Source organism: Dryobates pubescens, chromosome 24, assembly GCF_014839835.1.
Source record: "Dryobates pubescens isolate bDryPub1 chromosome 24, bDryPub1.pri, whole genome shotgun sequence".
NCBI classification, from domain to species: Eukaryota; Metazoa; Chordata; class Aves; order Piciformes; family Picidae; genus Dryobates; species Dryobates pubescens.
The window spans coordinates 3,104,718-3,132,327 of NC_071635.1; the positions used below are offsets into that span (position 1 = coordinate 3,104,718).

At 52.5% G+C, this 27,610-nt stretch overlaps 1 protein-coding gene across 1 annotated transcript; it reads right to left on the reverse strand.

Annotated features, from left to right (window-relative positions):
* Positions 1 to 636: 636 nt before the first annotated feature.
* On the reverse strand, positions 637 to 27,556 carry CCNI (cyclin I). The gene is made up of 7 exons (XM_054172563.1): positions 27,275 to 27,556; positions 13,025 to 13,181; positions 5,834 to 5,968; positions 3,295 to 3,369; positions 2,981 to 3,121; positions 2,003 to 2,233; positions 637 to 1,120 (listed from the first exon to the last, which is right to left on the reverse strand). The coding sequence occupies exons 2-7, from the start codon at positions 13,136 to 13,138 to the stop codon at positions 662 to 664; spliced, it is 1,155 nt and encodes a 384-aa protein (XP_054028538.1). The 5' UTR covers positions 13,139 to 13,181; positions 27,275 to 27,556; the 3' UTR covers positions 637 to 661.
* Between the last annotated feature and the right edge of the window lie 54 nt (positions 27,557 to 27,610).

The following is a 27,610-nucleotide window of genomic DNA, read 5'->3' on the forward strand; positions in this document are numbered from 1 at the left end:
TCTTTTTTGTCCTTGGGGGAGAGGGCAAAGAAAGCCGTGGTGAGGTCAGGTGGCACAGGACATCATGCACGAGACTCGGCCAGAATCAAAAGAGGAGCAAGCGGAGAGGGAGAGAGGAGCAGAGAACCAGAGAATGGTGTAGGGGTTGGAGGGGACCTCCAGAGGTCATCCAGTCCAACCCCCCAGCCACAGCAGGCTCGCCCAGGGCTGGCCGTGCCAGAACGCATCAGGCCTAGTCTTGAGAGGCTCCAGAGGAGGCTCCTTAAGCTCCCTGGCTCAGGGAGGCGGAGGCGGCCGGCGCCGCTGGGCAGGGCTGCTGGCAGCGCTTGGCGGCAGAGGGTGGGTTACAAGACACAGGAGCAGCAGGACAGTGGAACGGACGACACTAGAAGGAAACAATTTCTTGCTACTTTTTTTTTTGCTTGGTTTTTGGGTCTTTTTAAGGTTTTTTATACTTTTTTGTGGTTTTTTTTTTAAGTGCTTAAATATCGGAACTAGAATTAGCCGCACGAGGAGAAACTTCCAAAAGGGGTGGGGTGGGGTTTTTTGTACTTGTTTGTGTCTGGTTTTGGCTCCCTTCAGTTCAGCCTGACAAGGTACGGCCCCCTCCTGCCCCCACTGAGGACCCCGGGTCCCTGGAGCAGGCGCCGCTTGCCCGCAGCTACATGACAGACACAGGCTGGAGGGGTGGGCACGGGGACACGCTGCCCTCCTGCCTCGAGACGTCGGCGCCGCAGACAGAGGCCACGCTGTCGAGAGCCACTGCCTCTGGAGCCGCCTCCTCGTTGTACAGACGCTTGATGCCATCATAGAAGTCGTCCACTTCCATCTCCTCCACCTTCCGCTTGGCAGAGGCTTGCTTGCAGCCGCCGGGAGCCGGCAGACGCGGGTAGAGCGCGGCTGTACCTGCGCCTGGCGCTTCTGGCCTGCCGTTGTCCTGGGAGAAACCCGGCCCTGGGACAGAGGAGGGCTGGCGTTTGAACGCTCCTCTGTTACAGGTCACCAGGGTGTGCTGGAGGGGACTGTAGACATATACAGGATTGGGCAGCAGAGAAGAGTGCAGAGTGGAAAGGTGATGTGCCACCAGCTCCCGGCAGTGGATCAGCTGCGAGCTATCCATCTGGAGTGGGACAAGAGGCAGAGACAGGGGTGAGGGATGGCTGCCACAGAGGGGAGAGGCTGGCAGCCAGGGCAGGGCTGCAGCTCTGAGCACACCAACCACCTGGGCACCTCCCTTCTCCTCAATGGTAGGCTGGCTGCAGGAGAAAATGGTGAAGGAGCAAAACCACCCCCAGCACCATGACTCCAAGATACACAGTTAGAGATTGCATGGGGTTGAAGGGCTCCTCAAAGGTCATCTTGTCCAACCCCCTGCAGTTAGCAGAGACATATCCAAGTGGATCAGGTTGCTCAAGGCCACACTGAGTCTGATCCTAAGTGTCTCTAGGGACAGGGCCTCAACCGCCCTGGGCAGCCTGTTCCAGTATTTCACCATTCCTAGCACCAATCCTTCTCAATCCAACCTCAATCTACCCTGCTCCAGTTCCAAATCATCCAGACCCCTGCTCTGCTCCCACCTCATGACAATAGTGTGGGGCATGTTAAAAGGTTTTGCTGCCTGTCTTTAGCAGCTTGAGCATTCTTCTTTTCAGCCCCTGTCAGGCCACCCCTATGCTTAGGCCGAGGGGCTGACTAGGCTCCCCTCCCTGGTGCAGAGAGCCTGAATGCATCAGGACACAGGGCTCCCTTTGTCACCTACTGGATGTGGTCAAGGTTGAGACTTTGCAGAACCAAAGTGTCCCTTCAAGTACAACCACAGAACCAGCTGGCTGGAGAAGACCTTGAGATCATCAAGTCCCACTATAACCCAACATCTGCCATCCTCTCAGCAGCATGAGCGCAGGCAGGGCTCAGCAGGTAGGGATCCATCAGCCCAGCAAGACGCAGCCTCCTGCAGCCCCGCCCTGCCCCTCCCCGCTGCGCGGTGCCCCCCAGCCCTCACCTGTGCCTTCTGGAGCAGCTCGATGATGAGAGCCAGCCAGTCGGGCAGCAGCTTCTCCAGCTCCAGGCTGACGATGGCCAGCGCCAGCATGGAGCCCTTGAACTGCAGCAGCTGGTAACAGGCCATGCAGTGCAGCAGCTGCTTGGTGAGCGCCGCCACGTGCTGGGAGGGGCTCAGCTTGGGCAGGATGGTCAGCAGCTGAGGCCTGTTGGACACTGCGACCGCGTGGAACTGGGGGGAAACAAGCGAGGGGAGGCAGCTGGGGTTACTGGCAGGCAATCCCCGGGGCCAAGCCGGCTCAGACCTCCACAGCTGTATGCCACAGGGCTTGGACACACAAGGATCCTGCAGCTCCACCCTCAAGGCAATTTCCACACCACAGAAACAACCACCACTGGCTTGGTGCAGCCTTCCTGGTGGGACCTGCCATCATCCACATCCTGTGCCTGGGGACCAGGCTTCTCGGGGCGCTGCAAAAGGCTGCCCCCTTCCATCCTTCTCTCAGCAAGAGGTTTGGCAGGTCAGATGCCCTGGACAAAACCTCCTCCAGCAAGCAGAGAGGATGAAACTCAGCAGAGACCCTCAGGACTCTTCCCTTGGTCTTGCATCATCCATGGTCCTGGTTTTCTGGCCACACCTTTCTGTAGCAAGTGCTTTGGCCTTGGTTTGATGCTGCCTGGCACTTAGTCCTGAGCCAAGCCACCACAATTAAGGCTTTCAGGAGCTGTGTCTTAGCTTGTGGCTTCACATGCCTCAAACCAGGTGAGAAGGTCAGATGGCAAGGCCATGGGTTGGAAATTGTGCCCCCATGTCACAGGTCTCTGGAGCTCTCCAGCAAGGCTTTTCCCTTCAGAAACGACCTGCACAGAGGAGCTACAAACACAGCCTGAGGTCCTTGCTCCCCTCAGGCAGGCTTTTGTCTAGGTACCTTCTTTACCCCACCAGACACCAGAAGAATGTGAGCAGCCTCTTACTTACAATATGAAGGAAATCCAATGGCGTTGCCATGTGAAGATCCCAGTTCAGTTTATCCAGGATAATCTTCTCCATTCTGCGGATTTCAGCTGGAGAACAACCACAAAAGCTGTCCCGAGCCAACACCTTCAGTACTGGAATCCTCTACAAAAGCCAGGGCAAGGGAGAACCCAGAGGAGCAGTCAGTACAGAAACCACCCACAATGCCCCAGCCCTGTCCTGGCAGGCACCAGCCACCACAGGCAAGCAAGGGCAGGGCTGGCAGAGTCTGAAGGCGCCTTCAGACCACACGAGGCTGGCAAGAACGAGGAACCTACCTCATCTTCCTCGATGGTCTTTGCAGCGAGGAAGAAGCAGCTGATTGCAATACAGTTCAAGTACTTTGGACGAGCCTACGGCAGAGAAGAGCAGAGAAGCCTCTGTGAGTGTGACGCACAAATCATCCACGAGCCCTCCTGGTGTGCTGGACATGCTGAGCCCCAGGCTCTGGGCTGCCCATGTGCCATGTTCCGGATCAGCAGGCCGGCCTCCGGCGCTGGCAGGCGGTGCCAGGCAACCAGCCCTGCTCCATGACGTAGGGAAGGACGGCGAGCTGCCAGCCCTGGCATCCTAGCTGGCACCCACTGGTGTGGAAAGAGCTGGGTGTAGGCAGTGCAGGAGAAATGGGAAGGGGAAAACCACCTGGCTACGGACCTCTGCCACTGCACCTGCCTCAGCAGAGCTCCGGTGTTAGGGTCCAGACCCAGAGCAGGGAGGCAAAGATGAGGATTTAAATGCTGTCCTTGCCTAGGGAAGTGTAAAGCACCATAGAAACCACCCCTCCTGTACTCCTGCCCTGCACTGCTCAGGACTGTGGCCCAGGCACTGGTAAGGGAGAGCTGGTTTGGGAAAGGCAAGTGAAATTTGGCAGCTGGTCCTCTGCTACCCACCTCAGGAGCTGCTGCATGCAAAGGTCAGTGTAAGTCCTGTACCAAATGTGAAGCTCTGCTTACAGCCTGAACTGCTGCCAGAGCTGCTGCTTGTTAGGTGAGCTTCAGCAGCTGGAGTCAAGCTAGGGGTGGCTAAGGCTGAGCTGCTGGGAAATCCAGAAAGCAGCAAGAGGACAACAGAGGCTCAAGTCCACGGTGACGATCCCTACCTCCAGCCAGCCTCAGGTGCTCCAAGAGCACCATGCTGTGCCTACAGCTTTGGCTTCCTAGTGCCCTTTAAACTGCAGTCCCTGCAGAGAGCCCACAGGTGGGGGTGGCAGGGGAGCGCCTGCTGGAGCCTTCAGTTGTCACTGAAAGCAAAGAGAATCAATCCCCTCAGGGCAAGGCTGGAACCTGTTCTTGACAGCTAGGAAGGACACCTTCTGTGAAGTTTATCTGGGGGAAAGCAGGTGTCTGGGGCAGGCTCCTGCCATCAGGGAAGCTGCTTCTCCCCCTTATTTTTAGCAATCATTTTCTTTCCTCTTTTCCCGGGTGCAACCCCTCTAAGAGACTGCCCTGGAGACAGGCCAAAGCCTGGTCCCCTATGGGAGCCTCACCCTGCCACCCCACATCCATGGTGAAGGGAAGGGACTTGATAACAACACAGGGGGAAACAGGGAGGGAGCACCGAGGCCTGAGCTGTTTGAGCAGCGCTCATCCAGACAAAACATCTTTCCACAGGCTGCAGCACTCAGTGGGCTCCCCACTCGTGTTCTCATACCTTGCAGACTCCTTGGCTGCTGCAAATTGCTGACAGAAAAGCTGCACTCGAGGGCATTAGCTGCTGAGATATTGAGCTGTGTTTCCCAGCTCAGTCTTTCAGTGACTCAGCCACTTTATCTCTCTAAGAATAAAAACTTCCATGGCTTGTAATTAAACCACTGTCGATACTGAAAGGGTGGATTAATGGTGATGTCACTGCCAACCCACCCAGCGAAGTCCCAGTGAGAGGTAAGTGCTTGGCTCTCCTAGGCTGTCTCACCTGCACCTCTGCTGAGCCTGGAACGGACCAGAGCAAATGCAGCAGGAGATGGGGCTGCCCAAAGCCTCATTTCACAGCTCAAGGCCAGGGATTTGGGGCTGATCCACACTTCTAAATCAGTTGCACGGGTGCAAAGCATGACCCCAGCCCAGCACATCTGAGCTGCTCCTGTGGCAGACTCATGGGCACAGCTAAGCTGCAGATCCCAGCTGGGGTTTAGCTTCCTTTTTTCACACACATTTTATGTTTAATAGTCTTAAAACCCAGCAGGCATCTCTGCTCTCCAGTCTGCTCAGGGCAGCAGCAGGGGACAGCCTGTCACTCGGATGGGCTGCAGCCATGCTTGTCCTTCCTCCCTGTCCTTCCTATCTGTCACATCTGGCTGATGTGCCACCAGTGCTAAGCTCTGTCTGGCTGCAGGCTGCTCACCTAAAGCACAACCTCTGCAGCCCCTTTTTCTGATGGCTGGAAGGAAGAGGGACCCTGCTGAGGCAATCAACATCCCAACCACAGAGCTGAGGAGGGAAGGGGCTGCTTCTCTCTGGGGTGAGCACAGCTGCAGCTGCTGAGCTGCCTTATATGGAGGGAAAGGAAGGGGTAGAGCAGAGGGAAGAGAGAAACAGTCACTGGGCCAGGTCCCTGGGCATGGCAGGTTCTTATTACAGCAATGGCTGCTTTCACCAGGTAGGAAATGGCTACAGGGAGACTCTACCTCCACAAGCTGCTGACAGCAGCCTGTGGTACCCATCCCACAAGCTCCTGGAGCGGTGCAGGTGTGAGAAGGGCAGAGGGGGGGAGAGCAGAGGGAAGGGAGCGTTTCCGTCCCGCCGCAGCACCAGGGCTGCACACAGCCGGCTGGGTGGGTGGCACAGAGCCGCTGCAGCTTGTGGAGCTGCAAGTGTTTACCTTCACTGCTGCTAAAAACCTGTCCAAAAGGCTGATGGCCAGGGCCAGCGTTTCTGGATAAAGGTGGAACTGGTATTTGAGCTTGGCCAGCCACTGGATGACCTCATCCCTCTGCTTTGGAGAAATGGCTACATCCTGTTGGAGAGAAAAGCAAACTGTTGTCAGAGACAGGCTGAGAAAGAGAAGCCCAAAGGTTTTACCTGGCAGGAGTCACTCAGCATGGAGACAAAGCCTGCCCTGGGAGGAAGGGGCTCCGAGCCAGCCTCAGTCACCACTTAGTTCCTGCTGCTCCTTACCCCAGCCCAAGAACTCTGCCTGGAAAAGACAATGTTCCCTACAGCAACCTCAGACTGCACTGTGCTGAGGAGAGGGAGGCTGTGCTGCAGCTTCCCAGGTGCTGACAGCGTGTTCTCCAGCTCTGCTCTAAGCTCTGTGATGGTTTCAAGCCCCTCAGAACCATGCAGGTGCACAGCTCCTGCCACACAGGAGAGGAGCTGTGCTTTGAGAGGCAAGGTTTATTCTTCCTTCAAACTGCAGGGATGTCTGCAGCTCAGTCTGAAAAATCCAAGCAGCTTACAAAAGCTCTTTGGTAGTGCAGTGAACTGGGGCAAAGCAGCTCCAGTTTCACTTCAAAACACTTGGGTTTGGTGGTTTTTTTGGACTCTTTTTGCTGGCCAGGTCACCCCCATTGATCTGTTTGGCCAGTAGCTGAATTTCAACCACACAAACCCATCAGCCCCTGACGTCAATTCTTTCTCCCTGACTTCCTTCAGGAAATGTTTACAACTTTCTCCAGCCTTTGGATTCAACCAAGTCAATGTCTGGTCTGACTTCAACAGAGATTATTTGGGGTGATGAGCAAGGATGTGTCCAGAAGTGAAACCAGACACACTTCTTGTGCTGTGCTCAGGGTCCTTGTGCTCCTTTGGCTGCTGCTGAGAGGGTGTGAGAAAGGGAATGAAATGCTGGCTGGCAGGTTACTGTGGAGAGGAAAGCTCAGGGCTTGTCAAACAAAGGTCACTGCTGGGCTGGGCTGTAGCTGTCCTCCCAGCAACAACAAAGGGCAAGGGAAAAGGAGCAGTTAGAGAAAATAAAACCCCTTAGCACTGCTGCAAAATAAATACTCCAGGCTGCACCCATCACCAGAGTACCTACTGTGTGCCTTACACAGGTAACACTGCTTGGGGCAGAGCTGCTGCCTCCTGCCTGGGAGTCAAGAATGTGTGAGAGCAGAGCAGGCAGGCAGGGCTGCAGTGACAGCAGGGCCTCCACGGGGACACCAGCTTCACACCTTCTGTTGTTACTTGCAGTGTGACATCTTCATGCTGTGCCTAACTCCCTCCCTGGTGCTGAGCTCCACCTTCACCACCGAGCAGGACAGAAGGGATGGGGATGGAGGCAGGGCTGGAGCCCCAGGGCCAAGCTCTGGGCTCTGTGCCATTGGGGGCACAGCAGGTCGGTGCTGCTGGCCGGCACGGGTCCCACCAAAACGTGGCCACCCAGCTCCCTCCCAAAAAAGCACACCAGAAACTGGGCCCTGCAGACACAGGGCTGTGCCACCCAGAGCTGCTTCCTCCCTCCAGCTGTCCTAGCTGGGCTAATAAAGCACCACTACCTCTGCCTGCAAAACCTGCCTTCAGGTGCTGCCCCGAGGAGAATGAAGTCCTGCCTTGCCTTCTCTCCTGGAGCCCGACAGCATCAGCAGGACTGTGTCTGACCCAGCTGGGACCTCATGATGCCACCTGACTCTGGTGTGGCTTTTAAAAGCAACTACCATTTTCCATGAGGAAAGAGCTATGTGTTTTGGGTTTTTTCCCCCCAGTTCCAAGAAATAGATTCTTTCTAAAATGGTCACTGCAGTTTGGGGGTGAAAGGTGAGCCCCACCAGGGGCAGGACAGCTGCTGCCTGCACCACGCTGGGCTCAGCCCAGAAAGGCTGGTCTGGTGCACACTGGGGTGAGAACAAATGCACCACACAGAAAGGTTTAGTAAATGCTCTGCTAAAAACATCTGGACATCAGGACAGGGGCCCAGAGTGTGCCTGGGGAGAAAACTGGGCACCCCCATGGCAAACCCTGGCTGTCCTCACAGAGCCAAGCGAGGCCTGCACAGCTGAGCCTGGAACAGGCAGGAACGGGAGCAGATGAAATGGCTTTGTTCCTTCTGCCTGGTTTCAAATGTCAGGAGCCAAAGGCACACAAAGGGACTTCTACCCACAGCCAGGTTTGGACACCACTGTGGAGTTAAAAGGCTTCAAGCTGCTTAAAGGATTACCCTGGAAGTGCAGGACCTGGCTGAGTCCAGCAGGTAAGCTCTGCCCCCGGCTGCTGACAGCCAGCCTGCAACCACCCAGCCAACGAAATAAACCTGACTTAAAAACCTGCCTCTGCCTCTTCACTCACCGCTGCTCCTGCCCCGGCAGCCTTACTGCTGAGGCCAGGGGGCACAGGCCTGGGCGCTGGGGGAGCTGCACCAGCAGGGCAATTGCCTGTCTGCCCTCCTGTGAGACAGCAGCGGTGCAGGAGGAGGGGCAGAAAACAGCAGTAGGGCTATGCCTCAGCACCGCGGGGGGGGCACTTTTCCCATCCCCTTCCATTCCTAATAGATTCTGGCAGAAATGGGCATCAGCTTTCTAATGCAGCTCCTGGCAGGGCCTGTCCTGGCTCAGTGCTGTTTGCCCTGTGCTTGCCAAAGCACAAGTTAGGCTTTCTCCTAGAAAGAGCAGGGGTGGGAAGGGTCAGACCTGCCCCTGCTGCCCTGCGGTCTCCAGTCCTCCCTGCATCTTCTCACCCTTCACAGAGAGTGGGAGACCAAACCTTCCAACTCAGGAGAGCTTTAATTGGCCAGGCCTAACGTAAAAACCAGCAACTGCATGCCCAGAACCTGCCAGCAGCTGTCCCTTCCAGGTGAGGAAGAAGTGGTTATTTGATCTGAGCCCCTGAAAAACAAGCCTGGATCTCAGCAAGACAGCAATGAAAACAAAGAGCACAGCCCCCACACAGAGCACCCTGCTCCTGCAACATGAAGGAACCACTGCAAAGGGAAGCAGGAACCTGGCTGCTCTGGAGCTGTCTGGGGAAGCAAAGGACAGGAGGTGAATCTCCAGCTCTTTGCTGCACTAACAATCCACAAACCCTCTCTCTACCCCAGCCTTTTGCTGCAAACAGAGGGGCACAAGTGTGGGGAGAGAATCCCCTCAGCCAGCAAGAGCAGGTGCATTGAAACCTCATCCCATCAGGAAGAGGAAAATTGGTTATAGCCCAGTTTAAAGGCCAGGCAGAAACCCACAAACCTTGCTGCCACATCCCAGCAAGGAGTGTCCCCCTTCAGTCTGTGTGCCTCTCCCTCCAGGCTGTACCTGCACCATCCCAGTAACACCAGTAACAAATGCAGCTCCATGAAGGTAATTAAGCACTGAGGTCACCGTTCCTTATTAGCTAGGATTAAAAATGAAACTGAGACACTGCGGTGACTGAGAGCAAGGAAGTCCCTGGGGGCTGGAAAGCACAAGTTCCTCCTTGCTCTGCAGGTACTTTCCTGCAGATGCTGTGTGTGGCCAGCTCTTTGTGCTGCCCACAGAAGCTGCCCACCCCCACCCCGGGGTGGCAGAGCAAGCTAGCCCAGCATGAGGGCTCTAATTAGCAACAATTAAGCCAGGGCAGGCTCAGCAGTAGCTGGTTGCTCCCAGGCAGACCTAAGAACAGCCCTGGGGACTGAGGGCCCATGCATGTCCTCTGGCTGCAGGGCTCCAGAGTGTGAGCACAGCACAAAGCATCCCTGAGGCCAGCTCCAGACTCTGGGAAATGCAGTCTCAGACAAATGTTATCTGTGAACTCCAACCTGACTCCATTTGATTGCTGCCTCATCTAGCAGAAGCACCTTACCTGCTCAGGTGTCTTCTGTCTGCTGCCCCAGACAAGGATGTTCTGCCCTCTCCCCTATTTGTTTCTGCCTAGCTCTGCTTGGGGAGCAAGCAGGTGACCCTCATCAGGAATGAGGGGCTTCCAAACAGGGCAGCTGGAAATACAGCAACCAAATGGGTCCCTCCTTGGGTCTCAGGATTGCTGCTTTACACCAGAGTGACCCCAAACTCATGCCCACTGGGCTGCTGCTCTCTGGTACCAGTTGGAATTGGGAGGTGCCCTCCTGACAGAAGGACCATCTGGCAGAGTTGCCTGGGGAGCAGCACAGCCTCTGCTGTCAGCCCTGTGGGGTGCACTGAGGCTGGGGGGGGGAGCAGCCTCACCAGCCTGGGCAAAATCAGGAAGTCAAACACTGCCCACAGGTTACAACAGGCACCAGAAGGTGAAAAGACCAACCCGAGGTTGTGTGGGGAGGCAGTGGAAAAACTGGAAAGAAACTGAGAGTCTCCTCCTTCCTCCAGAGGTGCAGAGAACAAATGAGGAGAGAGAAAGAGGCAGAGCAGGCAAGAAAGGAGAAATGACAGAAGAGAGGCTCTGCTTCTATAAAAAAGAACCCCAAGCCCCTAGGCTTACACCCCTCTGCTGCAGTTACTTGGTAACAGGCAAGCAGCAACCCCTGACCAGCCTTTACTGCTTGGTTTCTCAAGCCTTAACCACATGAAACCCCACAAATGTCATCTGCATACTCTATAACCCGAGAGGAGGGGGGGAAACGAAGGGGGAGAAAAAAGAAATCACCAAATGCATTGAGAAGCAGCAGGAGGGTTCCAGACTCAGCCCTCCTGTTTTGGGTTTGTCAGGCTGGAAAGCCCCTCTGAGATCTGGCTTGGATATACTGCAAACACCCAGAGCCAGTGGCCTACACTGAAAGGAGGGAAGCTAAAAGCAGTAGGAAATGGGAGCTCTCAACAGAAAAATCACAGAGAGTTAAAGTACCAGGCCCAAAGTCCCCAGCACACTCTGCAGCATGTGCTAAAAATGTAAACTCTTCCTGTTCCTGTGAGCTTCCTCTTTTCAAAGACCTCAACTCAAGACACATCCTGAGAAGCTGACTTTGTTCTGGTTTTAAACATGAGAATGGCTCACACTGAGGGGTGGTGACTGAAGGCTGCAGAAGTGGAGGGACAGGTGGAAGCAGGGTGCCACAAGTGGTAGGAGCAGAGACACACTGAGTACAGACCCAGGGGTTTCAGCTGCACCCTGGCAGCAGTCAGGACTTCCCCAGAGCAGAGAGCTGTGCTGCTGTCCCCTTCTCCATCTGCCCTTGGTAGGTTTGACACAAACACAGCCAGAGGCCAATCCCATTTAACGACTCTGGGCTGCCAGAGCACGCTTAGCAGCATGGATTCCAGCTGAACAAGGCAGCGTCTTGACTGACATGGAGGAGAAGAGAAAGAAGAAGGTTGCAAAGACAACAGAGGTTTGGGGTGCAAATTCCATGAGCAGAAACTCCAGGGGACAAGTGCAGAGGGCCAGGAACTGCTCCCAAGCACAGACTCAAGTGACATGGGAGGGGAGGGAAGGGACCCTTCAGGATCATGATGTCATTCCACACTGCAAGGACACACTTGGTGTTGGTCCAGGCCAGTCCTGAGACTTGACACTGCCTTCAGCCAGCAGGTTGCTCTGTACCAGATCCTACTCTGACTTCCCACAGCTGGCAGCTGAGTCCCACAAACCTCCCCAAGTATTTTAACACCTTGGAGGTGCTGCAAACCTCAGCCACAGTGACACTGAGCACCCTCGAGGTCAGCTGCTCTTCACTCCCAGACAGGGCTTGAGGTCAGTCCTCCTGCTGCAGTCACAACTCGAAGGTGGCACAGGCAAGGAATGTCATCTTCAGAGGGCAACCAGGCACTCCTGCTAGGGAGGGGCTGCCTGGAAAACTAACACAGGTGGTGGCTCCTGAGCTGCCACAATCAACTGCATCAAAGCAAAAAAGAGTTCCTTGTGCCTGTGAAATCTTCCCAGAGGAATCTGTTTTGGTTACACTCTCCAGGTCCCCAGCTTGTCTCACTATGCTGCAATCTTATCTCCCTGCACTGTAAGCACTAAGCCCAGGCACACTGCCAGCACGAACAGGCAGCTCTCCCACAAGCCAGGGTCTTCAATGGTACGTGCCCCAAGTCAGCCACACCTCCAACCACCTCTGCCAACCAGGGGAACTCATTTGGAAAGCCAAACCTGGACTAATACTGAACCTTAGCTGCTCCTACACAACCAGAGCACTTCCTGCTCCCCAGAGACAAACCAAACACCACACTGATCAGCCTTGACAGGTGGAAGATTCAGGTGAACCCTGCAGACAGCCCTTCAGTGCAGTTATCTGTGACAGCCACCCTCGTGTTTCACTTTGGTTTGGAACACAACTCTGTGGAGCCCACAGGCATCTCTGAGAGCACACAGCAGACAGAGAACTCCTTGGCAACACACCTCAGGGTGGGTAAGGTCCTGAGCCCCATCTTCTCTCTGGCTCTGCTGCAGAACTTGAGCAGGAGGCTGGGCTATGGACCCCATGCTGCAGCCCCTTCCACCCTGCATTCTCCTCCAGTCCTATGAAAACATTCCTCCCTGGAACAGGCCCGTGCCTGGCTCTGCTTCCCATGACACCAGCTTGCACCCTGCTCCATAAATAGTCCTCTTCCAGGCCGTGGGGCTCTTCCTGAAGCAGACAGGGCCTCAGCAAGTCACATCCTGGCCTGTTCTCAGCTGTCACAGCTGCAGCCTGTCTGGCAGCACTGGGCTGATCCAAGGCTGATTTGGAGCAGGGGTAAGTCTGGCCCAGGATGGGAGAAGGGCAAAGCCAAGCTTTAGCTGTGGCCATGCTGTGTCAGGGGCAGGCCTGAGCTGAGCTGGCAGTAACTTCATGTGAGAAGGTGTTTCCTGTGAAAAGCCATCAGCACTTCCAAGGTGTTATTAGGAAAGCTAGCCCAAGGAAATGAAGCTGCTTTTAAAAGCTGTTGCAGAGCTGCTGCCCACTAGAAATGTGTTAATTATCATTTGTACAATTGATTTAATGAGGACATCCCACGAATGTGCTCTCAGGAGCTACAGCAGAGGTCTAACACGGTGTGCTGCAGTGGGTCCTGCCTCCCCAGCTGCAGGGATGTCCCTCAAATAAAGAAGTCGTCACTTTCTCCAGAGGTTAATTTCCCAGCCTCCAGCAGCAGGTAACTCCTCCTGCCACAGCGTCAGCTGCTGCCATGAAACCACAGCAGAGGCTGCTCTGCAGCCTTTGTGAAGAGGAAGGATGAGAAAGAGACATTACCTGATTGGGCTGAATTTTCGGCACATGTGCTTTCCACATCTGAGCTTCCCTAGAGATTGCCGTCTCCAGAAGGAGAGACAACCTCTGGCTCTCCAGGGGTCCTGCAAACTTCATGGTGACCCTTGGATCCACCTGCCACCCAGCTGGATACAGCTACCTGCAAAACCAAACACAGCCTGGTGAAGTGTTGAGCTGCCCCTGCCCAGCAACTTGCTCCAAGGAAAGCACAAATCACAGAATGGCAGGAGAGGGAAGGGGCCTCTGGAGATCACAGAGGCCAACCCCCTTGCCAAGGCAGGGTCACCTACAGAAGCTCACACAGAACATACCCAGGTGGGTTTGGAATGTCTCCAGAGAAAGAGACTCCACCACCTCTCTGGGCAGCCTGCTCCAGGGCTCCTGCACCCTTTAAAAAGCTCCTCCTCATGTTTAGGTGGAACTTCTGATGGCCTGTTACCCCTTGTCCTGTCACTGGGCACCACTGAACACAGCCTGGTGCCATCCTCCCTCCAACCCACCCATGAAGTACTGATCAGCACTGATGAGCTCTCCCTCAGGCTGATCTTCTCCGGACTAAAAAGCCCCAGTTCTCTGTCTTTCCCCATCAGAGATGTTCCAGTCCCTCCAGTATCTTTGCTGCCCTTTGCTGTCCCCTCTCCTCAGAGGAGAGGAGAGGCCTCAGAGCCTGGCTGGTGCCAGCCTTAGCCCAGTACTCCCAGCAGCAAGGGGCAGCTCTGTGCAGAACAGAGGAACACTTGTCTGAGAAGGGAACTGATTTACAAGCTGGAGCCTGACAAATGCATCAGTGTCTTCCTTGTATGGTTTGGAGCTCCTCACAGCACAACCTGTTTGACGTGCAACGCAGGGGGCCAGGAAGGTTCCTCTCGGGCCTGGAAATACATTAGACCCACAGACCATCAGTGCACAGCTCTCATGTCAGACAGGGACTGTGGACTGAAGGAGGAAAAAGTGGCAAACAAGTCAAAGTGATGGAGAAAATGTCTGCAAGACCTACAGCAGTGAGAAGCAGGTGATGGTAACAAGCAAAAGTTAAAGCCAAACACAAAAGGCAAAAAGGAAGTTTCCCTGGGCTGAGTGCAGCCTCACTCAGCAGCAGGACACGTCAAGAAACTTGTGCACTTGCAATGAGGCAAGGTTCTGTTTGGTTGGGGTTTTACAAGACAGGATTCCACCACCTGCTTATCAAATGGAGAAGATGATCTGATGGAAAAGGTTATTCAAATCCTTCTGAGCCTGCCTACCAACTCCTCTAGCTGCATAGCTCTTGCAAGTATGAAATCATTAAAGCAAAACAATTCAGCCCTGAAGGGTAAAGCCATGGGAAAGTTATTTAAACTCTTAAATCCTTCTCTTGTGAAATCCACCTAACAGGTGGATATTGGCCAAAACTGCTCACCAGGCGGTGTGACAAAGACTGGTTTGTTAACACAACAGGTTGTGCTGTGTTTATAGGCAAGAAGGCAGAAGCAGACAAAACAAATGCAAACCAGAGTGAAAAACAAGCAGCTTATGATAAATAGTAACAGCAGCAGCTCTGGAGAGACGCAAACCCTACAACAAATATTTTCTCTGTCAGTTTACAGGAGGGCATAATTCACACAGAAGCTGCAAGCTCCTCAAGCCCCACTTTAGAGCCAAGCAGGTTTTAAGTGGCAAATGAATGTCAAGACTCTTGGTCCTGAACAGAAACACACACTCACACCCCCTTTTTACAGTCCACTTTTGTAAAACAAAAGCTTCTCCACGGTCCCTGGAACAGGTTGCCCAGAGAGGTTGTGGATGCCCCCCCCAGAGGTGACCAAGGCCAGGTTGGATGAGGCCTTGAGCAACCTGTGCTGGTGGGAGGTGTCCCTGCTCATGGCAGGGGGTTGGAACTGGCTGATCTTGAAGGTCCCCTCCAACCCAACCCATTCTGTGAATCTATGCATAAGAAAGGAGAGGCTGTGCTGGCTTGGCACACCCCTGCACAGGTCACTGGAATGACCTGAGGTGCTATGGGCCATATAGTGATTCTTCTGGCTGCAGAGAACAGTTTGGATCCATGATTCCTGAAGGGTTCAAAATGCTCTGCAGTGTGTCTCAAAACCACTGCTCATCAGCTCCTGAGTGGCTCATGGAGCATCCCTGTGGGTTCAAAAGTCCCTGTGGAAATTCCTCACTTGACAAGAGGGAGGCTGTGCCTGGGAAGAGGTGAAATTAGATTCTGTGGCTTGACCCACAGCTTATTTAGGTGCATTTACTCATTTCTGCATTTATTTCTTAACCCTCAGGTGATTCTAATGACACTGGGGCAACTGAGATGCACATTCACAGCCTCAGCCCCAGCTGATTCCCTCAAGGGCTTTATTAGCATCTCATTAGGCTCTCAGACAGGTTTCCCTGTGGGACGAACTGGTTCTCAAAGGCTGGATCAACATCAGCTCTTCCAAAGGAGGTGGGAAGTGAGGAGAGCAGTGAGGAGAGCTGCACCCTCACAACAACAGGAAGAAAACAGCTCAAATTGGGCAGGTGAAGTATTTTATCACCTCTGGCATTTGTGGAGGGGGGGCCCTTGGTGTAGCCTTCTCACTTTGCAATGCAAGAGCCCAGAGAAGGGGATCCTCCAGGCTTGTGCAGAGCAACTTTTCCCAGAGGACTTTTTCCAAGAGCTGGGAGACAGTGAGTTGCTCACTGTGTACAGAAAGAAAGCAGTAGCTTTATTTAGCCCAAACATGTTTCCTAACATCAAATATTGATGGTCTGTTCTTTGTTTTGCAGGAGACAGAAGGTAATTAGCCACCCCCCTCAATTCACTGGAGAAAACACAGGAGGAGAAAGAGAAGGGTGGGGACTTCTTACAAGGGCTTGTAGTGATAGGATGAGAGGGAATGGATTGAAGCTTGAGGAAGGGAGAATTAGGCTGGAGATTAGGAAAAAATTCTTGACAGTGAGGGTGGGAGAATGCTGGAACAGGTTGCCCAGGGAAGTTGTGGATGCCCCCTCCCTGGAGGTGTTCAAGGTCCAGATGGATAAAGCCCTGAGCAACCTGGGCTGGTGGGAGGTGTCCAAGCTCACAGCAGGGGGGTTTGGATGATCTTTAAGGTCTCTTCCAACCCAAACCATTCTGTGATTCTATGAAAACTTCAGGCCAAAGGGAACATCCTCAGGCACCTTGGTTTCTTCTCTTGTGACTGATACAACATGCACCCTGCATTTACAACACAAATGGGTTGCACAGGCCTCTGGGCCCAGAGAAGACTTTTTAGTTTCCCTGGTCCCTTTTTAGGCAGTGTGAGCAGGTCAGTGACCCCAAACAGAGAGTTCAGAGGTGTCCCTAGCACCCTAAAATACCAACGGCCCTGCAAGGGACGTTTCTAGTGAGCGGCGATGGCAACTCTTCTTGAGTTGCTGAAGGGGAAGGAGAGTGGAAAATAACCTCTCCTGTCTGGACTTGGGAGGTGGTTCAGTGAGTGCTGGGGCATAAAAACCTTTATTAGGAGGGGGGAAAAAAAAAGGCAAGCAGGGGAATGACGTGCTTGAAAGTTTCCCTTGGAGCAAGAGCGGTGCCCAGGCTTCTCCAGCAGCGAGAGCGCGCCAGGCAGCGCGCCAGGCACCCTGCGGCTGAACCCAGTTTGCATCTAAATTTACACAGCCCTTCAGCAGATAAATGCACACCATTTAAACCCCAGAAAAGCCAGCATGCCCTGCATCCACACAGCCCTGCACAGAGCCCCTGCAGCCACTGCAGGGAAACAGGATGGCCAGCACAGCTCCCCACAAACCAGCCTGCAGAAAGGGGGTGAAGGCCGCGCAGGGTCTGGACTTCGACTCTTCGAGCTCAAGATGGTAAAACCTGAGCGTCACAGAAAAGCAACATCCAGGCTCCCACCAGCAGGGAAGGTGGCTGCTGGGGCAGCAGGTTCCCTGCAGAGAACAGCAGTACCCAAGGAGGGCTGAGCCCAAACATCTGCTCCAGCCCAAACTTCACATTTTCTGTGACTAAGCCCCGATATCAGAAGTACATGGAGCTGCTGGACGTGGGTCCAGAGGAGGCCATGAAGATGATCAGGGGGCTGGAGCACCTCTGCTGCAAGGACACGCTGAGAGAGTTGGGGATGTTCAGCCTGGAGAAGAGAAGGCTCCAGGGAGACCTCAGAGCAGCCTTGCAGTACCTGAAGGGGACTACAAGAAAGCTGGGGAAGAGACTATTTACAAGGGCTTGGAGTGACAGGATGAGAGGGAATGGATTGAAGCTGTAAGAGATTTAGACTGGAGATGAGGAAGAAATTCTTTACAGTAAAGGTGGTGAGACACTGGAACAGGCTGCCCAGGGAGGCTGTGGATGTCCCCTCCCTGGAGGTGTTGAAGGCCAGGTTGGATAAGGTCTTGAGCAACCTGGGCTAGTGGGAGGTGTCCCTGCCCATGGGCAAGGGGGTTGGAACTGGATGATCTTGAAGTTCCCTTCCAACCCAAACCATTCTATGACTCTATGAGGACTGGGACCCATGCCTGGTGCCACTGTCAAGGTGGTCAACCAGCTTTCTGTGTCCCGGACTTAGAACTGAACTCCAGCTCCAGGGTGGAGGTTTGTTAAGTTGTTTTTTTTTTCCCAGAGATCACTTTGGAAATTTTAAAATCCCTGTTCAAAGAGTTTCCTAATCTTCACCAGAAGGTCAGCTGGCTACACTGAAACTTCACAAAGAACCCCTGGGACGTTGGGAAAGGAGAAGTGAGCCAAGACAACACATCGGCTTTGACGTCTGCTGGGAGCAGAATCCCAAGCTGCAGGTTGGATCTTGCTCTTAAATTAGAGTCAAAACCTTGGTGTGAGGTTTTTGCTGCCAAGGGAGCTTTAGGCTGGAGATCAGGAAAATTTTTATTCCTGCAAGAGGGGCCAGGGATTGGAAGGGGCTGCCCAGGGAGGTGGTGGAGACACCATCCCTGGAGGTGTTCAAGAAATGCGTGGCCATGGCACTGGGGGTGTGGGTTAATGGCCATAGTGGTGGTGGGTTGCTGGTTGGACTTGATGATCCCAAGATACCAGCCAAAACAGTTTTATGATTCTACTTGTAAAAAGCATGAAAAATCCCCTGCTTATCCTTTAAAAATCCCCTGACTTAGTCCATCAACTGTCACCCATCTGATAAAGACCTCTTTTTGACCCCTGTTGCTAGCTAACTTGACTTGGAAGAGTCAAGAGGCTTTGGCTCCCCAAGAGAAGCTGGAGGCGAAGTGCTGCAGGCTATGGTTTTCAAAGGCACTTCTGTTTGCAGCAACTGGGGCAGCACCTCCCTAGCCAGGAACATTTTTGAGTTGAGGGGGTGTGCATTTGTCTAGCATGCAAAATAATTGATGTTATTGATGTTTCCAGGGTTTGTTAATACTCACACTGACAACAAAAACTGCCTCCTGCAGACAAAAGGTGCAGCTACAAGAAATGCCTTACCCACTGGCAGCACAGGCTCCTAACACAGCTCCTCGTTTCCCCCTGCCTCCCGTCGCAGTTCAGCTGCTCCAATACAGATGCACTGTAAACAGGCTCACTGGAATCATTCAGGGCAGCAAGAGAAACCTCTTTTGTTTTGGTTGTGGGTTGGTCTTGGGTGGGTTTTTGGGGGTTGGTTTTTTTTACACCTAGATCATTTAGTAAAAAACTAACAAGCTCTTCAGGGCTAGAGACAGCCTAAAGCCTGCTATTTTTATTTGGAGACTAAATCCAGGTGGCTATTCCAGACAAGAGGGGCAATTCCAACAGAGCTACACCACCACAGGCATTTCTGCAGAACTTGTAAGCACTTCAGGGCCCAGCAGCCAAATCTGCTTCAGCTTTCAGATCTTCCAGATGACCTGCAAACAGACTGCTCTGGGTGGGGGAGGAAGGCAAAGCAGAAGAGAGGAAGGGGACTGAATTCCTGGGAGCTGCAGGCAGCCATCTGTGATTTCCAGGATCAAAACGCAGCTTGCACTGCTAGAAGAAATCGTCTGACTGCAAGTTGTGCTGAGAAATTTCAAAGGGGTGGGCGGGGGGAGGGTGGGTGGGATGGATGGATGTTAATTTTAGTATCTGGGGCTTTCTCTCAGCTTAACTCTTTCCTCACTCCAAATCAGCAAGGCAGGGTGGAAATTTCTGCCCCACAGGGGTAAATGCCTACTGTGCTGCTTCCACCTGAGAAGAAAAAAGCAGCAGGCATAGACTCCTTTGACAGCTGCACATTATTTGGTGACAGGTAACAGTTCTGAGAGGACAGTGCTTTTGTGTTTTAAGAGTAAACTTTTGCTATGAGCAATCAGTGCCAAGCTCTCTGTCCTTTCAACCTGCTAAAGCACGGCCTGAGGTGATAGTGATAGGTAGAGGGCTGGCACCAAGTTAAAACCAACTGGTTTGAGCTGAAGAAGGTAACTCACGTTTGCAGCCTGGTTAGTGGAAACAGCTTGACAGAGCTGTAAGACAATAGATTTTTGAGTTCAGGGACTGGGAAAAAGATGTTTGGGAACATAGTTTCAAATTTCAGCATCTAATTAAGTATGAGAAGCAAGGAACTGGCTTTTATGGAATGAATGCTAACAGACATTAGATGAGAAATGCCTTGGTATCCAACATAGATACACCCCAGGTACGCAGCTGGTATTGCACCTTGAACCAGCAGCACATCTGAGCAGGGCAGGAGGCAGCCACGGGCCTGAATGCAGGAAGAGGTGATTTGATTTGGGCTGGGAAGAGCAGAGGGCTGATGCCATTTGGCTGTGTGACTCAGGCAGAGCTAACTCCCACAACCTGCTACAAAGGCAAGCCTGTCGGGTGTTTTGGCAGGCTCATGTACATCACACGCTCGCCACTTCTTTTCCTCCAACCAGCTTTTTCCTGGGAGTGCACAGCAAGTTGACCTCATTTTAGTGCTGGTTTTCCAAATGGAAGATTTTTTTTTCCCCCAACATTTTAAAGAAATCTGCCAGTTAAAAACAAAAACAAAAAAACAAGCACACAAGGAGAAGGCAAGAGCAATGTTTTGATGGGTGGGAAGGGAGGTGTTTGAAGTCTGTTTTGAAACAGAAATCCCACCGCCTGTTTAGCAAACCAGAGAGGAGGAGGAGGAGCAGGAGCCTCTGGAGAGGGCTGCATCATGACCAGCAGCAGTGCATTCTTCTCACCACCATTTTCTGTGTCTCTGCTGTGCAGAAAAAAACAGAAAGCCCAGATGGAATTTGAGAGGTGTAGAGCACTGGGGTAGAAAACATCAACGTTTTCAGTTCCCACACACAATCACAGGATGGTAGGGGTTGGAAGGGACCCCTGGAGATCATCAAGTCCAACCATCCTGCCAAGGCAGATTCCCCTGGAAAAGGAGGAACACATCCAGGTGGGTTTTGATTTTCTCCAGAGATGGAGACACTCTTGGCAGCCTGCTCCAGTACTCCATCACCCTTAAATTAAAGAAGTTCCTCCTAAAGGTAGCAAGAAAACAGGAGGAATAATTCATGGCCAAAAAAGGCACTGGTGAGGACGTTTCTAAATAGGAGGGAGGGTGCCACAGAGCCAGTGGTGGCATAAAGCTGCTGTCTGCTGGCTGGCACTCGGGGGGGTCCTGCAGGTACAAGCCTGAGTTGTTCTTCTTTTCCAACAGCCACCCTTTTATAAAATCTGTGCCTGCTGCAAAGCCTTCCCCCCCCTACAGATAGAGACCACAAAGCAGACCAGCTCTAAGACACCATCTCTGCCGTGCTGCACTCCCCAAGCCCCACAGCTGTCACCAGGGTTTTGCTATTTGAGTGGAGCTTCCATTCTGCTTTCCAAAGTCGGAACTTTAAAAAAAGCCAAGGTAGAAGATGAACTCCTGCCTGAACTTCAGACAAAGTTCCCATTCTTCCCTCCCGGCTAGACGGGCGTGCTTCCAGACGTGTACCAGCCCTACCCCCTTCTCTAATGGCTCTGGGTGAGGTTTGCATTTCCTTCTCTCAGCAACTGCCCAGAGGAGTCTGCCCGAGCTTCATGTGCCTCTGGTCAGCCACAGCTGAGAACTCTTTGTGCCGCAGCTCGGGAGCGATGCAAAGAAACTGTTTCAACCCCAGCCCTTGAGGCAGCGTGTGGCAACACAGCAAGGGAAGCCAGGATCCAAGGTAAGCTCAGAACCCAGCCTGAGGAGACCAGCTGCAGAACGTATGTGTGTTGGATGCAAAGAGGAGGTGAAACTCAATACCCTTTAATGAGGTTCTGCTTCCAGATTTTGGCTTATTTGAACCTAAAAATCAAAGGAAAGGATATTAACTGATGGAGGGTGTTTGCTTGTATGGATTAAATTAAGCAAAGCCAAAACCCTTGCAAAGCAAACCCCCTCTAAGCCACTTCACGAGCACTTGCAAAAGAAATGCTAACATCGGAAACCAGTCTCTGGGTTCTGCTCTGGAACCTTCTGGATCTTTCTGGGACAAGGTCCAGGATTGCTGGGGAACACCTGGGAACCCTCTGAGAAACTTGAAGGTGCAGCTGTTGCTAAGGGCAATAATTGGGAAGACAAAAGGGTGTGGGCCTGAGGAAGCTCTAATGAACATGATTAGGGAGGGTCAAGCAACCTGTTAGCCACTAATTGGAAGAGGCCTATATAAGAGCCAGGCCCAAAGCCCCACTCCCAAATATAAGAAGTTGCCATGAAGGAGGCAGTTTCAGTAAAGTCTCAGACATGCTGGTGGCACACCATGGGCTGGTTCTTCCAGCAGGTGTTGTATCAGTTGTCACTGATAGGGCAGAGGGTTTTGATACAGGGAGCTTTACAGGCTGCAGGAATAAACTGCAAAGATGGAGCCAAGCTCTCAGTGATGCCCAGTGCCAGGAATAAAGGCAGGGGGCACAAAATGGGCTGCAGGAGAGGTTCCTTCTAATCATCTGGAACACTTCTTTACTGTGAGGGTGATAGAACATCAGTAGAGCTTGCCTGAAGAGGTTGTGGAATCTCTGTCCTTGGGAATCTTGAAAAGGCATCTGGACAGTGCATCTGGACTTTACAGTGAGGTAGGTGAGACACTGGAAATGGTTGCCCAGGGAGGCTGTGGCTGCCCCCTGCCTGGGGGTGTTCACAGCCAGGCTGGATGAGGCCTTGAGTAACCTGGGCTAGTGGGAGGTGTCCCTGCCCATGGGCAAGGGGGTTGGGACTGGATAATCTTGAAGGTCCTTTCCAACCCAAACCATTCTATAATGATTCTATGACACGGGCCAGGATGCAGCTGGTTTTACATGGCTCTGCTTGAGGGGAGGGGGAAGCTGTACAGAATGACCTTCAGAGGTCACCTCCACTCTCAACCACTCTATGATCTTAAGGGCTTTAGGCTTAAACCAGCACCGTTCTGAGGGCTCAGCTGTATACCCAGAGCAGCTCATAGGTTTTTCAGGCATCAAATGCTGAAAGCTGGGCAGAAAGGCAGGAAAGCAGGCATTATGTAATCTCTCACTGCTGGTCTCCTAAAAGCAACACATGCAGAGTGTGATTCACTTCTCCCATCACCAATATAACTTGGTGTAAAACAACAGTAACTTGAAGGAAGCTACTCTGAGGAAAAATCAAGCTCATAAACCTATGAGAGTGAGCAGTAATTTCATAAAATAGGGCCAGAGGCTTTCAAGCTCATAAAAGCTAACTCTCCACAGGCAAGGGCCAACAGGCATGCAGCATCTGAAGCACCAGGCACCACCTCTTGAGTAATGTAATCCCCTGAAACCAAATAAATGCAGAGCCTCTCCGGGCAGCAACAGAGGGACAGGATTCAGCAGTAGCTCTTTTTGTCTTTCAGCAGCAGTCATTAACAGAAATGAGCAGTAACAAACCCAAACAAGTTTATACCCAGTTCAGCACTTGCAGCCAAAAAAATGCTTAACTACAATGCCTTGGTTCCTCTTAACAACAAAAGGGAATTTTATCTGAAAACATAAATGTTTACCAAGGCCAATATGTTGCTCTGCAAATTCTGATTGACTTCAGAGTAAATTATCAGTGATTACAGCTAATACTGGGATCCAGTGTGAGGCACTAAAATGATAATTATGAGGAAATGAGGAATTATCTGCTGTTGAAACAATAGATCAATTATGAGGTACAGCACAGTAGCTGCAGAGCAGCATTCTTAGGCTCTGAGGGTACCATCTCCTCTTTCTCATCAACCAAAAGAGAACCCACAGTTATAAAGCTTAATTATCCTCCAGGAGCTCCAGTTTGCTGACTAATTAGCCTCTTGTTGAGACAATACAGCAAAGGATGTCATTCCAATTGTCCACAAAAATAGGATGGCACAGGCACAGTCCTGGCTCTTCCCTGCACACTCCTCTCTCCTGCCCAACCAGTATGAATGTAACAGCCCCGATATCCCCAGCTCTGGACAACCTAAACCAGACAGTCCTCAGCATAAAACATACCCCAGGAAGGGAAATTTGGGAGGAGGAGGTAGAATAAAGAGAAAACAGTGTGTCTGAGGCAGCATGTAATGGCTGGCAGAGGGCTGTTGCTTCCCCAAAGCATGCTGTGCAGAATCTACCCTTGCTCTTGGACTCATTTGCAGTGCTTTCAGAAATGGATACCAAGCTGCACTTGATGGTCACGTTCCTACAGCAGCTGCACCCTTTCCAGCTGCATGGCAGCTGGTACACCCCAAAATTTAGTCAGAATTGTAAGGCAGGTAAAGGTTGAAGTCCCTCTTTGCTCCTATCAGCACAAGCACAGACTCATTTGCAGTGCTTTCATAAATGGAGACCAAGATGCATTTGATGGTCACGTTCCTACAGCAGCTGCAGCCTTTCCAGTTAGGAGCAGTTCAGCCCCAAGAATTGCAGTCAAAATTGCAAGGAGGGTAAAGGCTGAAGCTTCAGGGAGCCTACCCCAGCCAAGGAAGGGGATCTTGCTGTATGCAGCAAAATACCACAAAAAAAAGGGCACAAAAGCCTCTGGCAAATGGGTTCATCCAGCACCTCCCATCATCCCAGCAAAGAAAATGTTTGATGTCTGGGCTGATGAGCAAAATGGAGTATCTGCACTAACATGTTATGTGTGAGTGTGCTTTCAGCTGAGTTTATTGCAAGTGCAAATAGCCATTATGGTTAATAAAGCAGTGTTGATATTTGCAGTTAGCAAACACACAGGAAGGGAACATTTCAGACCACATCTGCTTCATCCTGGGATGGGAGACACCTGAGATTTTTTCCTTCCATCTGAGTGACTTCACCTTGCCTTTTCTGGCATTTGAAAATAGCTGTTATTGTGCTCAGTCCTCACAGAAACCACTCTCTCTTCTCAATGAACCAGAATCCACATCCTTGATGCCCAGATTGGATTTCCTGCCGCTTCATCAGAGTGTCCTGGTGACAAGGACCTTGGTTTGCATCTTCTCCAACCCACGGTCATGGGAGTAAAGGAAAACAGCCACAATTTGTTCTTGGGCAGGCTGGTTCTTGGCACCCATTTTGCATCTCAAAGGGGAGGATCTCCAGTTCCTACAACTCCATCTGGAGACACCAGTCTTCTGCTTTCCTCATATTCTGCTCTCTGCTCGGGCAACAGAGTCCTAAGGACCATGCTTTGGAGGTCAGTATATAATGTGTAGCTTTCCTGAAGCCACTGGTGCTGCCTAGTCCTTTTAAAATCTCTCCCTGGCAGTGTGTAACTGACCCTGTATCTGTTCCATCACCCAGCTTAGATGGATAATTTACATCAGCGTGACAGCTGTGCTGAATGTTACTGCCTAAAAAGTGACACCTGCAAAGCCCCAGATGAAATCCATGAATGCATGTGCTCCCCAAGGGCCAGTTCAGCGTGAGGTCAAGATTAATTACTGTTCTAAGCAGGGCATTGCTGCAGGTATGCAAAGGAAAGCATCTCACGCAGGGGCCCCAGGGGAGGGCATGTTCCACCACACCAACACTGCTCATCTTCTCCTTTCTGTTGCCTTCTAAGAAGGGAGTGAGCAAAGAGAAGGTGAGAAGGGGACATGTAAGAGACTAATTACAAGGAAAGTGCTCAAAGCTGTGAAAAGCTACACACCTGGGTCCACCTACTGACTTAAAAGTTTATCCCAGGGCAATCACATGAGCAAAGGTAGTGGCACTGAACAGCTCACACTTGGACTGAAGTCTATTAGGCTGATAAATGTCTGTAAATGTTACTGTAACAATCTGAAAACAAGAAAATAACACATTTTAGAAAGTAAATGTTGATTGCATCCAAGTGTTATTAGAAGATGGCAGGCATACCTCTGGATACTGCACTGCCTTGGAAAACAAAGGTCTAACACTTGACTTGTCTGTTCCTTAAGTCAACCCAAGACCTCCAGGATGTAGGGATATGAAGCACTGGGCTATGACCGTTCCTAAACCTACACCTGAGCCAGCCCAACCTCCCCTGTACCACCTGGAAGAGTCCAGAAAGGCTGCAGAGCCAGTCTCCGTGAGCCCCACTGCTGGCCCCAGACTCCGCTCCTGTAATAGCCCCAGGAGGGGACGACTGGCACAAGCCCGGGCATGTGACAGGGCTGACAATGGGGACACTTTGCCCTGTAGGGCTGAAGCTGCTCAGCACAGCTCAGGCTGCTCAGTGCCCTAAGCTGCATCTAGGAAGGGTTGCTGATGGTAAGACTGGAGCAGAAAACACTCCATGGGAGGGCTGCTCTGCTCACCACCACCTCTCATCAACACCCAGCTGCGGTCCTGGGACACTCCAGACCTGAAACAGAGCATCCATCAAGCAAGACCTTTTGTGAGGAAGGTCCTGATAGAGCAAGGCTCTTATCATGCAGTGATATAGGCAGGCTATTTTTAAATAAGAACCCAGAGCAAACAAAGCACAGAAGTCAGTAAGAATACAGAATGGATACAGTTAACAGCAAGCCTAAGATCAGTTCTGTTGTATCTAAGTAGACACAAGTTCTGAAGAGGGGTGAAGGATAATTAGATGTGTGTGTATATATGTGCATATATATATATATATATATATACATACACCATGTGAAAGCTCAGCTCCTGCTGGGGAGAAGCCAAAAGATCAGCTTCCCACATCTCACGCCAAGGTCTGTGCGGACACAGATCAGAGCTCATGTCCCCCAGCCAAGCTACTTTAAAAACAAACCTGACCCGTCTGCAGAGATCCAAAATCAGACCCTCAAGACAAGGGAAAAAATGCTGTGATTTGCTTTTTTGAGTAGCAAACTCCTCCCCTGCCTCACCTTGCAAAACTTGGGCTCCACAGGTCTAGATCAGGGCAGGGGCAGCAGTCAGCCCCAGCCAGGGGGGTAGCCCCAAGGGTGGGGGACAAAGCCCCATCTGCCATCCCTGCAGGGCACAGGTGGGAGAGGCTGCAGAGAGGGCAGCTTTGGCACCACACCATGCATTCTGCTCAGCTTATTTAGTTATCAGTTAAAAAAACAAATCTCACCCTTCTGTCTTTAAAGGGGGCTGTGCCATCGACAGGCTGCTGCAGCACACCACGGAAGGAACAGTTTGGACGCACACAAAGGCTGCTGCTGGAAAGCGCTTTCAAATTCAAGCTTGAAACGCTCTGGTTTCTAACACCCTTATTTTTAAGAGCAGGAGACGGCGGGATGGCTCTTTTACTCCTTCACAGGGTCAAAAGGGGAGGGTAAGGGAACAGGTTTTGCTGAGTTCCATGCTTTCAAGAGGATTTTTTGGAAGTCTGCTTCTTAGCACCACCGTGAAATAAGTGCTGGTAACCTCATTCCTTTAAGTTCAACCCTTTGGAGATAGATTTAGACAACACAACGCCACTCTTCTTTGAAGGAAACTTCTTCCGATCGCGGAGGGGAGGGCAAAGAGGGCCGGGAGGAGAGCGCAGCCCATCTCTGCAAGTGAAGTGCACCAAGACAACAGAACAAAAACCCCGAATTACGTGCGCCGCAAAGAGCCCCTTGGCCCAGCGCTGTGACAACAAGTCACATCTGGGGCTCAGATGCTCTGCTTGGCCCCCAAGCACGGAGGGAGGCACAAAGGACAGGGTCCAGCCCCAGGCACCAGCACCGACTAGACAGGGACCAGCCAGGCACCAGCACCGACGGGACGGGGGGGAGGGAGGAGGGCGCGGCGCGCACCGCACACCTTCAACATAAACAGAGAAGCGATGCGGAGCTCCCGGGCGCACGCACAGAGTGCACTGTCCGCAGGAGGCAGCCCCGCACCCGCACACTCCCCCGGTGCCTCGCACCCCCTTCCCCAGCTGGGACCCCCGCCCTCATCCCCTCTCGCCCCGTTCCCGCCTCACTGCTCACCTCCCCTGCGCGGCGGCGGGGTGCCCGGCGGGGCCCGGCCATCAGCACCCCATGACGGGGCGACGGCGGCGGGGCTCCTCCGCGGCGCTTCAGCACCCTGCGGGCCCCATCGCCGGGGCGGCTGCGGCGGCGGCGGCGGCGGCGGCCGGCGGGTTCATGTCGCCATGGCGGGGCAGCGGCGACAGGGGAAGGGAGGGAAGGGATCGGGGAGGGGAAGGCGGGCCGCCGCCGCCGCCGCGATGGGGGGGAGGGGGGGGAATTAAAAATAAAAACAAAATAAAAATTAAAAGGGAAGGGGAGGGGGAGCGAGAGGCAGCCCGCAGCCAGCCGCTTCCC

Bases quoted from the DNA above. Each gene is read 5' to 3' on its own strand.
- CCNI (XM_054172563.1), bottom strand. From the start codon at position 13,138: ATGAAGTTTGCAGGACCCCTGGAGAGCCAGAGGTTGTCTCTCCTTCTG. The intron at 3,122-3,294 runs GTAGGTTCCTCG...TGGCTTTTGTAG, and splicing joins AGACCATCGAGGAAGATGAG to AGGATTCCAGTACTGAAGGT. The intron at 2,234-2,980 runs GTAAGTAAGAGG...GTTTCCCCCCAG, and splicing joins CATTGGATTTCCTTCATATT to TTCCACGCGGTCGCAGTGTC.